The sequence below is a fragment of the Oryctolagus cuniculus genome, chromosome 7 (assembly GCF_051225735.1).
Source record: "Oryctolagus cuniculus isolate XC-2025 breed Fujian yellow rabbit chromosome 7, ASM5122573v1, whole genome shotgun sequence".
Classification (NCBI taxonomy): Eukaryota; Metazoa; Chordata; class Mammalia; order Lagomorpha; family Leporidae; genus Oryctolagus; species Oryctolagus cuniculus.
In genome coordinates, this window is record NC_142873.1 from 52777154 (window position 1) to 52789428 (window position 12275).

At 40.4% G+C, this 12275-nt stretch overlaps 1 protein-coding gene and 1 pseudogene across 2 annotated transcripts in view; both read left to right on the top strand.

Annotated features, from left to right (window-relative positions):
• The first annotated feature begins 4446 nt into the window (after positions 1-4446).
• On the top strand, positions 4447-4590 carry LOC149125565 (U2 spliceosomal RNA; annotated as a pseudogene).
• Positions 4591-7239: 2649 nt separating this feature from the next.
• Positions 7240-12275, top strand: part of SPAG17 (sperm associated antigen 17) — a 285936-nt gene continuing 280900 nt past the window's right edge. For both annotated transcript variants that reach the window (XM_051857350.3, XM_051857351.3), the window contains exon 1: positions 7240-7427. In XM_051857350.3, coding sequence (XP_051713310.3) covers positions 7341-7427 — 87 coding nt within the window. In that variant the 5' untranslated portion in view covers positions 7240-7340. The remainder of the gene's footprint in view (positions 7428-12275) is intronic.

The window sequence follows — 12275 nt, forward strand, 5'->3', positions numbered from 1 at the left end:
TTTTCATTTGATTATTGTTTATAGGACTTGCCTGTTTTCCTGATGGACTATGGTTTATGTATTTTTTGTTTGCTGAACTCTATATTTCAAGCATTAAGCATTGACTATAATGTAAATTAAAAGTATTTTATTTCGAAACCAATAAATAAAATACTAAGTTAAAAAGAAAAAATCAATTCAAAATGGATCAGAGTCTGAAATGTGATATCTGAAGCTATGAAACTATAAGAAGAAAATATAGGCCGGGCGCCGTGGCTCACTAGGCTAATCCTCCGCCTTGTGGCGCCGGCACACCGGGTTCTAGTCCCGGTCGGGGCGCCGGATTCTGTCCCGGTTGCCCCTCTTCCAGGCTAGCTCTCTGCTGTGGCCCGGGAGTGCAGTGGAGGAATGGCCCAAGTACTTGGGCCCTGCACCCCATGGGAGAACAGAAGTACCTGGCTCCTGCCATCGGATTAGCACGGTGCACCGGCTGCAGCACGCCAGCCACGGCGGCCATTGGAGGGTGAACCAATGGCAAAGGAAGACCTTTCTCTCTGTCTCTCTCTCTCTCACTGTCCACTCTGCCTGTCAAAAATAAATAAATAAATAAAATAAAATAAAATAAAATAAAAGAAGAAAATATAGCAGAGATGCTTTGGGACATGGCTGAATAAAAATTTTTTGGATATGACCCAAAAAGCACATGCAATAAAAGTAAAAATTGACAAATGGAATTGCATCAAATTAAAAAATTTCTGTACAGCAAAGGAAACAATTGACAGTAAACAAACAACCTACAGCATAGAATAAAATATTTGAAAACTATTTGTCTGATACGGGATTACATTTCAGAATGTACAAGGAATTCACATGACTTAACAGCGATAATCACAATTCAATTTAAATGGGAAAATTACTTGAGCAGACATTTCTCAAAAGAAGATACACAAATGGCCAACAAATACACACACACACAAAAAAAAAACCCTCCACATTACTAATCACCAGGCAAATGCAAATAAAAACCACAATGAGATATCAATTCAGCCAGTTAGAATGGCTATTATCAAAAAGAAAGAACAAATGCTGGAGACAGAGAAAAGTAAAATCTCATGCATTACTGATGCAAACGTAAATTAGTACATTTTATTAAAAAGTATGGTGCTTCCTCCAAAAAAACTAGAAATACTTGTAGAACTACCATATGACCCAATATTCTCACTACGTGGTATATATCCAAAGGAATTGAAATCAGTAAATAGAAGAGAGATCTGCATTCACATGTTCATTGTAGCACTATTCACAAGACATGGAACTGGGGCAAGCACTGTGGTGTAGCAGGTAAAGATGTCACCTATGATGCCAGCATCCCGTATCAGTGCTGGTTTGAGTCCTGGCTACTCCACTTCTGATCCAGCTCATTGCTAATGGCTTGGGAAATGGAGCACAAGATAGTCCAAGTGCTTGAGCCCCTGCCACCCACATGGGCGACTCAGATGAAGCTCCCAGCTCTGGCCATTGAGGCCATCTGGGGAGTAAACCAACAGGTGGGAGATCTCTGTCTCTTTCTCTCCCTCTTAACTCTGACTTTCAAATAAATAAATAAATAAATCTTTTTTAAAAAGATATGGAATCAACCAAGGTGTCTCTTGATGGATTAATGGATAAAGAAAATGTGATATATATATACACACACATATATAAAAACACACACAATGAAATATTATTCAGTCATACAGAGAATGAAATTCTGACATTTGCAGCACCCATGGATGAAACTAGAGGATATTATGCTAGTGAAATAAACCAGGCACAGACAAATGCCACATGTTCTCACTTACATATGAAAGCTAAAATGTTTATTTCATATAATACACAATAGAATGGTAGTTACCAGAGTCTGAAGGGTGTGAGGAAGGGAAGAATGGAGAGAGAATACTTACAGGGGTGCAGCTGGATAGGAGGAGTAAATTGTCATGTCCCATAGCACAGTAGGACAACTATGTTTGACAACAATTAATTGATTATTTCAAAACAACTAGTAGAGAGGATTTTGAATGTTCCTAACACAAATAAGTGATATATATCTGAGATGATAAAAACACAATTAACCTGGTCTGATCATTACACATCATATACATGTATTGAACTGTCACACTGGAGCCTATAAATATATACAATTAACATGTGTTAATTACAATAATTAAATTATCTAAAAATGGATAACTTCACATCTAAGAGTTAACAGAACACTAGAAGATCAAAGCATAAAACATGAAGAAATAATTTACTCAATAATCACAGTATCCTACAAAGACAGTATATCCTTAAAAGTAGACAGTCTTAGTGAACCAAACATATTAAATGTAAAATCTTACTGGAACTACTAAATCAAACAAACCAGGAATGACCCTGCCAAAGTGAAAGAAAATTCTCCAAATAGTATAGTTTTGTTTTAGTCACTGACATATGGGAAAATTTATGTAGTAAAGTATATACTTATAAAGTTTCAACTTATATTTAGTGGGGGGAAACAATTTATTATACCAAAAAAAAGCAAAAATGTGTGACAGATGTTAATGCTTTTTTCTCCTACTCTTGGCAGTCTTTTTTGGCTCAATGGCTTTCACTTCTTAAAACTTTGAACATTGTCATTCACACCTATTTTCTGAAATTAACCAGACCAATTCTATGATGAAAGCCCCTACAAATTTGGTAGCTGTACAGTGTCTTCCCATTTAGCATCATAAATTATCTAGAGTACCACTTTCCTTAGAATAATTAAAAAGGACACCACTGGGTAAAATGTATAATGTAATAAACCTTTATTTTAAAATTTAAATCAATTTTGGAAGACCTTCTATATTTGTTTATTATAATAGGACTTTGCAAAGGAAATTATAAAAGATTGTGGTGGAAATGCCTGCTCCCATTATGAAATCTTTACTTTTGGTATTTAAAATTTTCAATTCCTTTAAATTAGTTGCAAACTATATTGAGGTATATAGATAGTGAGGCAAAGGATCTTAACTGGTTTGCTTTATGAAAAATAAGCAGGCCGGCGCTGCAGCTCAGTAGGCTAATCCTCCGCCTTGCGGCGCCGGCAAACCAGGTTCTAGTCCCGGTCAGGGCGCCGGATTCTGTCCCGGTTGCCCCTCTTCCAGGCTAGCTCTCTGCTGTGTGGCCCAAGTGCTTGGGCCCTGCACCCCATGGAAGACCAGGATAAGCACCTGGCTCCTGCCTTCGGATAGGCGCGGCGCCGGCTGCGGCAGTCATTGGAGGGTGAACCAACAGCAAAGGAAGACCTTTCTCTCTCTCTCTCTCTCTCTCTCTCTCACTATCCACTCTGCCTGTAAAAATAAATAAATAAATAAATAAATAAATAAAGCAAAAATTTTCATAACTGTATGAAATATACCGACTAGTTCGTTGTATTTCTTTAATAGGAAAGTTACTTCTTTTTATTATTATTTAAAGATTTTTATTTACTTATTTGACAGGTAGAGTTACAGACAGTGAGAGAGAGAGAGAGAGAAAGAGAGAGAAAGGTATTCCTTCCATTGGTTCACTCTCCAAATGGCTACAACGGCTGTAACTGCTCTGATCTGAAGCCAGGAGCCAGGAGCTTCTTCCCGGCCTCCCAGGCACTTGGGCCCTCCTCTACTACTATCCCAGGCCACAGCAGAGAGCTGTACTGGAAGAGGAGCAACCAGGACTAGAACCAGCGGCCATATGGGATGCTGGCGCTGCAAGCAGAGGATTAACCTAGTGCGCCGCGGCACCGGCCCCAGAAAGTTATTTCTTTAAAGTAAGAAATATGTTTACTGGATGAGGAATGGAAAAATGTAATGTATGAGCAGGTGGAAAGCAAGTTAAATAATGAGACCAGGATCAGATGCCCAATGCTAGGTGGAGTCTCCCAGATAGCAGGGATTAGATCTTTGTGCCTCCCAAAGTAGCCAATATAGTGTGCTGCCTACTTGTAATTGATAATGTTTTTTGCTCAGGCAATTTCAAAAAGCCTGAATACCATTAGACTTGTAAGAAAAAAAAGCTGATTCTCAAACATCAAAATATTAGGGTTGTTCTTATAAACCTACATGCTATAGCAAAGCCAATATTTCAGCAGTTTAAAAAATAAATAAATGCTATTTCTCACCAACTTAATAATGCCACGTAATTGCCTGTGGTGGAAGAAGCTAGGCATGTTCTATGATACAGCAACCATTTGGTGAGTCAGGGCTTCCAGTCAGCCAGATATCCCAGTAGAAAGCATGAATAAATGCTTGGAGGTGTTTTAAGGGCCAGGCTTATGCAACAAGACACGTAATAGTTCCACTCACATATTATTGACAAGACCTCAGTCACAAGTTCACAAATAAGAATAAGAAAGCCTGGAAAATGCCTGATTTGCATAAGAGAAAAGAAAAGGAAATGGTTAATGAAAAGCTAGATACTTGGGTCAGAATCGCTTCTCGGCCTTTTGGCTAAGATCAAGTGTAGAATACATATCACAAATATTCTATTGCTGCCAAAATTGGGGTTGACAGCTGTCACTCATAATAGTTAGTGATCCTTTCTCTGTAATTAAAAAGGTTTAATTTTAATTTTTTCTCCTTTTTCTTATCTGTAATCTACTTTACTAATCCTGTGCTAGAAATTTGAGGGAACTGATCACAGATATAGTTTATTTTGAAGACTATGATAACATAAAAGAAGAAAGAAAGTAATGTTGCATGACCCGCCTAAGTATCCAGTTAAAGCTTTAATTTTTAAAGTATTTTTATTTGGGGTTGGGGGAGAAAGAGAGAGAGAGAGAGAGAGAGAGAGAGAGAGAGAGAGAGAGAGATGGTGACCTCCCTTATACTGGTTCACTTTCCAAATACAATGGCTGGGGTTACAATGGGGACAGAACCAGTGCCAGTAGTTGGGAACAAAATGCAGTTCCCCCACCTGGAAGGGCAGAAACCCAGTTATTGAGCCATGACCACTGCCTCCCTAGGCCTGCATTGAAGGGGAGCTGGAGTCAGGAGCTAGAGCTGGGATTTGAACTCCTACTCAGATGTGGGACACAAGCTTCTGAACTGCTAGGCTAAGTGACTACTTCCAAGTTCAACTTTAAACACACACACACACAACTAGAATGCCAAAAACTTTGTAAAATTATATTTCTAATAAAAATGCAAGACTTTGGAGGTGGGGCTATGTTACAGTAGGTTAAGCTGCAGTTCACAGTGCTGGCATCCATATGGGTGTGAGTTTGAGTCCCAGCTGCTCAGTTTCTGATCCAGCTCTCTGCTGAAATACCTGGGAAATCAGCAAAAGATGGCCCAAGACTTAGGGCCCCTGCACCCAAATGAGAGACCTGGAAGAAGCTCCTGGCTCCTGGCTTCTGCGTGGCCCAGCCCTAGCCATTGTGGCCATCTGGAGTGTGAACCAGTGGATGGAAGATCAATCTCTCTATTCCTCCTCTCTCTCTTTTAACTCTTTCAAATAAAAAACCTGCAAGACTTTTTCCCCCCAGTTTAAAACTATAGGAAGATTCTGATTAAAATTCAGACTGACATAATCAAGGATTACTTATTTTGAGGGGATGTAAAGAGATCCATCTTTACTTCCAAGCCATTATATAAAGACAATTTTCATCTTATAATGTGAAGAAAATTTTGATTAAACAAAACTAAGGGAGAGATGGCATAAAAATCAGCCCGTGGCAGTCCAATTGTATGGAGACCCCCCTTACAAATCTCTCTGGCACCACCACCCAGCATTCACTTTATTCTCAAGGCAAAGAGAGGGCTTCCACATACGGATTGTGGCTGGACTGCATGAATCTTTTCTCTCCCAAAATATGAACTATGCATAGTGAAACAAGGTGGGAAAGCTTGTATTCTTTGGTAAATTTTCCATAAAAGGTTACCTCTAGAAATTACATTTTTTTTCTTTAATGCAAGGTGTCCAACACATAACAAATCTTCCCAGGCAGACAAATCAATTAATTCACAGGCTTTTATTGGGATTCCGTTCCCAGGCAAGGTTTCCCGGTCCCAACAGAGTGGGGGCCGGGGAAGTCTGTCAGAGATTGGGAGGGCTCCTTTTACAGATTCAGGGAATGCGGTTAAAGGTAGAGGCGGGTCTGATCCTTATTGGTTGTCCTTTAGGAACCCACAGGGACCTTGACAAGGACTTTTCTTCCCCGGAAGTACAGGTAGGGACTCCCCATTCCTGGAAGTATAGGCCTTCCCTCCATGCCGATCCCAAAGCAACCATTTAATATTAAAGAATTTGGATAGGGAAGCAAAGATAGTAGGGACCAGATGAGCAATTTATTCATTTTCTTTTTTCAAAGATTTATTTATTTATGAAAGGCAGACTTAGAGAGAGAGGAAGAGGGAGAAACAGAGAGATCTTCCATTCCCTGGTTCACTCCCCACATGGCTTCAATGGCCAGGGCTGGCCAAAGCCAAGAGCCAGGAGCTCCATCCTGGTCTGCCATGTGGCTGCAGGAACCCAGATATTTGGCCCATATTCTGCTGCTTTCCCAGGCACATTAGCAGGGAGCTGGATAGGAAGCAGACTTGAACTAGTGCTCTGCAAGTGTTTGGGCCCCTGCACTCTTTCTAACTCTGCCTTTCCAATAAACAAACAAATCTTCAAAAGAGAAATAAGAACACTAATCGCATCTACAAATAAAGGACCACATGCAAGAGATATCCTGCTGATTGAATAGGGCCTAGGAAGCAGCACTAAGACCAGAGCTGGGCTTGGAGGTCAATGCCACACTCAGCTTGGCATCAGGAAGCAGATTGGTGATTGGTGTGACTGAAAAAGACAGCATAGGCTGCCTCCTGGGGGGGTGGGGGGTGGGTAGGGGTTTGGGCGGGGTGGGGGACAATGCTCCATTCCACCTGTGGGGCAGAAGAAGTCTTGGTGCAGGAATCCTGGGCGCATTCCAGGGATTCTGGGTTTGCAGACAATGCTTTGCAACAGAGCTGCCTCCCTGAAGACGCAGAGGACCCCAGTCTGTCCTCCTCCACATGCTGGAATTTCCAGAAATAGCAACCTTTTTTCTTTCTAAATGCTAACTTGCGCAGCATTCCTCGTGGAAAACCCTCCAATCTAACTGGAGTTGGGGGGAGGGGCAAGAACTTGAGGGCCCGGCCCCCGTGGAGTCGCGCGCTCAGGTGTTGCGTTACTGTGGCGACCAAAGCTGTTGGTCCCGGGAGGCCTCAGATTTGGGGGAGGGGCGCCGGAGCATTCGCGGGTGGGCGTGGCTGTGGCGGTTACTATGGCAGCGAGGACGCTTAGGCCGGGCAGGAGGCAAGGCAAGATTCGAGGCCAATGCTCCTCCGGTCCTTTGCATGGCACCCAAGAAAGAGAAAGGCGGGACCGTGAACACCAGTTCTAAGATATGGGAACCCTCGCTCATAGCTGCACAGTTCAATCAGGTGAGCCTTGCGCCTTGGAAGTGGTCTCCGCCCCGGACCTGCCCGAAGCCCCGCCGGACCCTCCCCGCCCGAGGCCTTGCCCTCTCTTCCGGAAGCCCCGCTGCCCTGGCTCCTCTGACTCTGGTCCTGTTAGTCCCGTCTCCCAGGCCTGAGGCTTCCGCTCCCACAGCGAGGGTCCCCTGCGCGGCCATTGCGTGGTCAGCGAGTGACCGTTACTGGAAGAAGGGAGGGAACGGCCGCCGGGGGAGCGAGGGCCATTTGAGAAGTGGAGGTGGGGAAGAGAGGAGGCGTAGCTCCGACACCTGGGATCCCCTGCGGCCAAGTCTCCCAGGCGGCACTCCAGGACTGTCCTGCAGTCGCCCTTGTGAACCGTTCCCTTCCCCTTAACTCCCGAAAGACAGCAATCCTGTCACATCCTCCGTGGCCTGGCCCACAGTGGGGCTTTACTAAGTGCCTGGGAGAACATCGTGGGTCCTTGTAGTTAATACAAGGGCAGGAGGAAATGCTTATGAATGCCCTGGTACCACCTGGACAAACTTACGACATATTTGGAGGGGAGAGGAGAGGCGGGGAGTGAGGAAGGGGTTGCCAGACTCATTCATAGGATGCCACAAAGGCGGCGGGCCCATCTGCTGCCCACCTGCCTCACTGGACTTCAGATTGCCGGGATCCCAGAAGGGACTCATTCCCTGCCCTCCCCACTCACCTTCGACTCTTTTCACCTGTAGCTGGAAAGCGGCTTCTACGCTAAGCTATTCCTAAATTCTAGTTAACGTTTAGGAAGAGAAGCGGTGGTTGTTTCTGGAAATTACAGCCTTCCGTTGTGAAATACTTCAAAACCCATAGAGAAAAAAAATATATATGTATATACATATATTTAATTTTGTACATGTGTTTGCTGCACTAGGAAGTTTAAAGGAAAATGGATTTAGTCTTGTGTGGCCCTTATGAGAAATTTTCACTTATTTGTCTTTATTTTGCACTGTCATGTAGTTCTGTCTGATATGGAAAGTAGTCTTGATGAAAAATTCCGTAGAAGTAATTATGATACTACTGATACATGATGTCATGGAATGTGGGTCATTTCTATGACTTCAGGAGTGAAAGATGTCAGCTCAGTAATCCCTAGTTACGTTCTCAATTTCTCGATGATGTTTTTCAAAGCACTTTGTGAAAGCACGCTCTCTTTTGCTTTTATAAGCCAGCTCTAGCCAAAATACTTTTCTCCATTTTCTTTGAGACTGCATAGGCCAAGTTTGGGCTTGGAGTGAACATTTCTGCTTGAATTATAAACTGCTGAACAACGGAGTTTGATGGAGGTGCTGACACTGCATTAGCTTTAGTGTTGCAAATGTGAAGCTATAATTTTCCTAGTTGAGCGGAAAACCTAAAGGCTCTATTTTTCCTGATGGCTTGAAAAGCTGAAATAATATTCAACTTTCTTGATCCCACTCAAACAATATAATTTTAATAAATCTTATGAATCAGTAGAAAGAATTTGAACCCAAAGTGAGACGTAGTTTAAACTACAAAAGGTGAATTCAGTTTTGTTTGGTTTGTTGGAATGGATGTTTTCTTATTGCAGGGGGAAGACAACCACCCTCCTCCTCCTCCCACATTTTTTTCTCAGTTTGGTTTTGTGTCTGATCCAAAAGGAAAATTCCCAGATTAACCCAGCAGTCTAATGCCCAAAGACTTGTCCTAACCACCAATGTAATGAACTCTGAGTTTGGGTTAAAGATGACTGTAGATGTGTGGATTTTTTATTCATCTGGTTTAGTAGAATGCTTTGAGCATAGTAATTTGCTCAAAAAAGTGTTGTTTTAGTTTCCAGAGTTTCTTTCATAGGGTGTTACTCATGTGCAGATATGTGTGGTGGACTCTGTGTGTGTGTGTGTGTGTGTGTTGCAGGTGGCCTAGAAGGAAGTAATTCTGTAGTCTTCCATAAGCCAGTTTTTAGAACTAACTCATTGAAGAATCCAAATCAACTATAATTTTGAACTCACGTTCGTGTTGGGCTTCACTAGACTTTATAGAGGATAAACAAGCTTAGAATTTGGTTTTAGTGAATGTAACATATCACTATTTTGGGATCCTTTCAGGCAAGAATGTTGACTTTTTAATATATTTGAGTTGATTCTAAAGCATAAAGTGCTAGCAAATAATACAAGATGGTTTATTTCTAAACACTAAATGATTAGATAGAGACTAGAGTTTGGGAAGTTGAACATAGGCTGGGGTGGTTAGGAAATGCTTTGTAAAATACTGGGCTTTGGCCTGATCCTAAAAAATGGGTAGAATGTTTAAGAGATTTGTTTATTTAAAATGGCATTATGACAGAGAGAGAGAGAATGAATGAATCAGTCTTCCATTTGCTGATTCACTCCCCAACTGCCCACAACAGCCAAAATCAGGCCACGCCACAGTCACGAGTCGGGATCTCCATTTAGGTCTCCCACACAAGTTATAGGAACCCAAGCAGTTGAACCATAATCTGCTACTTCCCATTAGCAGGAAGCTGGATTGGAACTGAAGTAGCCTGGACTTAAACTGGCAAACCAAAAGGGATGCAAGCATCCCACACAACAACCTTAACTTGCTATGCCACAACACCAACCCCAATGGGTACAATTTAAAAAGGTAGAATGAAAGAAGACAGTGATTTTAGGTAAGAACAATATGTTCCTTAAATAAACCAGGAACATTGAGATTAAGGGAGAGAAAGAAAAAAAATGTAAGTTATACTAACATTGCTTATAAACTCTGTCAATCAAGTGATCATTTACTATCTTTTCTATCCATATCCATATACCAAAATATTTGGCTTACTAAAATTTGTGAAGTCTACCACCTCAAATTAGGTTAAAAGAAAATATTTAGGAGTACTGGCAGTAATATTATAAAAGTACACCTTAGTTTGGGTATGTGTGGAACATATACTTTGTGATCCTCAACAGCATAATGAAGTCAAAGATGCTTTGATATTATGTAAATTAAAATCTTACCATGCAACTGCCAAAACATTGCCAATATTGTCCACAGTGAGAGTAATATTACTCAATCCATGCTCATTAAACAATGTTAGTTCCCCCACGCTTTCCTATCCCTTAGGAAGCCCCCATTTTACTTTCTGTTACTTGAGTACACTGGTTACTTACTACAAGTGGAACCATGTAATATTCATCTTTGGACCTGGCTTATTTCACTTAACATGATGTCCTCAAATGTCATTTATATTGTGGCACGTGTCAGCACTTCCTTACTTTTCAAGGCTGAATAGTATTCTATTGTATGTGTTGACCACATTTTTTACTTAACACACTCAGCCATTGATAGACACTTGGGTTGCTTTCACTCCTTGGCTATGGTAAATGCTGCTATTGACCTGCATACACAAAACTTTTTTGAAGTCTCTGATATGGGATACGTGTACACACATGAAAGGGCTGGATCATATGGTATTTCTATGTTCAATTTTTTAAGAAACTGCCGTAAGTTTCCCATGGCAGCCAGACAGTTTTACATTTCTCCCAGCAATGCACAAAGGTTCTATCTCTCTCCATCCTCATCAATATGGTGTATTTTCTGATTTTGTTTTGTTTGTTTAGAGTAGCTTTATTAGCAGCTGTAGAGTAATATCTTACTGTGGTTTGGATTTTTGTTTCTCTAATGATTAGTGATGCTAAGCATCTTTTCAAGTACTTCTTGGCAATTGTGAATCCTATTTTGTCAATTTTTAAAATTGTATTCTTTAGTTTATTTGTTATTGATTTTTAGGAGTCTTACAATGGTAACCCTTGTTGGGCATATGGCTTGCAAATATGTTTTTCTATTTCATGAGTTGCTTTTCCACTTGAATAAGAGTATTACCTTCATGTACAAAGCTTTTAATTTTTGTGAAGTCATCTTATTTTTTTTCTTTTATTGTGTATGCATTTGGTAGAAGGTCTAAGAAATCATTTCCAATCCAATGTCATAAGGATTTGCCATCTGTATTTTCTTCTAGGACTGCTATAATTTTATCTCTTGTATTAGGATTTTGATCCAATTTAGCTTTTGGATTTGGTAAAAGGTAAAAGGGATCCATATTATCTTTCATATGGATATCTAGATTTCCCGGCATCATTTTTAAAGACTATCTTTTCTCCATTAAATTGTCTTGATACCTTTGTCAAAATTAAGATGGCCATATTTGCAAAGGGTTCTTTCTTGAATTTCTGCTTAAGTCCATTAGTTTATATATCTCTCTTCATGCTAGTAATTCACTGTTTTGATTACCATAGCTTTTTGGTAAGTTTTAAAATTAGGAAATATGAGACCTCTAAATTTGTTTTTTCCTGATATCTTTGTTACTCAGGGTCCATTGAGATTCGATATAGATTTTAGGATGAGTTTTTTACTTTAGCAAAATGATGCTATTGGGATTTTTATAGAAATTACACTGAATCTTTAGATCACTCTGAGTAGTATTGATATCTTAATGATATTGTCTTCTAATTCATGAATATGGAATATCTCTATTTGTGTATTCTTTAATTTCATCAGCAACATTTTGTGGTTTTCCGAATACAAATCTTTTGCTTCCTTGCTTAAATTATTCCTAAGTAGTGATTCTTTTCCATGATACTATAAGTGCAGTTGTTTTCTTAATTTTCATTTTTGAAATGTTCATTGTTAGTGTGTATAAATGCACACTATGTATGTATGTTAACTTTGTATCCTGTAACCTGGATGAATTTGTTAGCTATTACAGTTTTTTTAATAGAGTCTTTAGAGTTTTCCACATATATTATCATTCTGTCCACCAAGATAATTTTACTTACTCATTTCTAATTTGGGTGTTTTTTA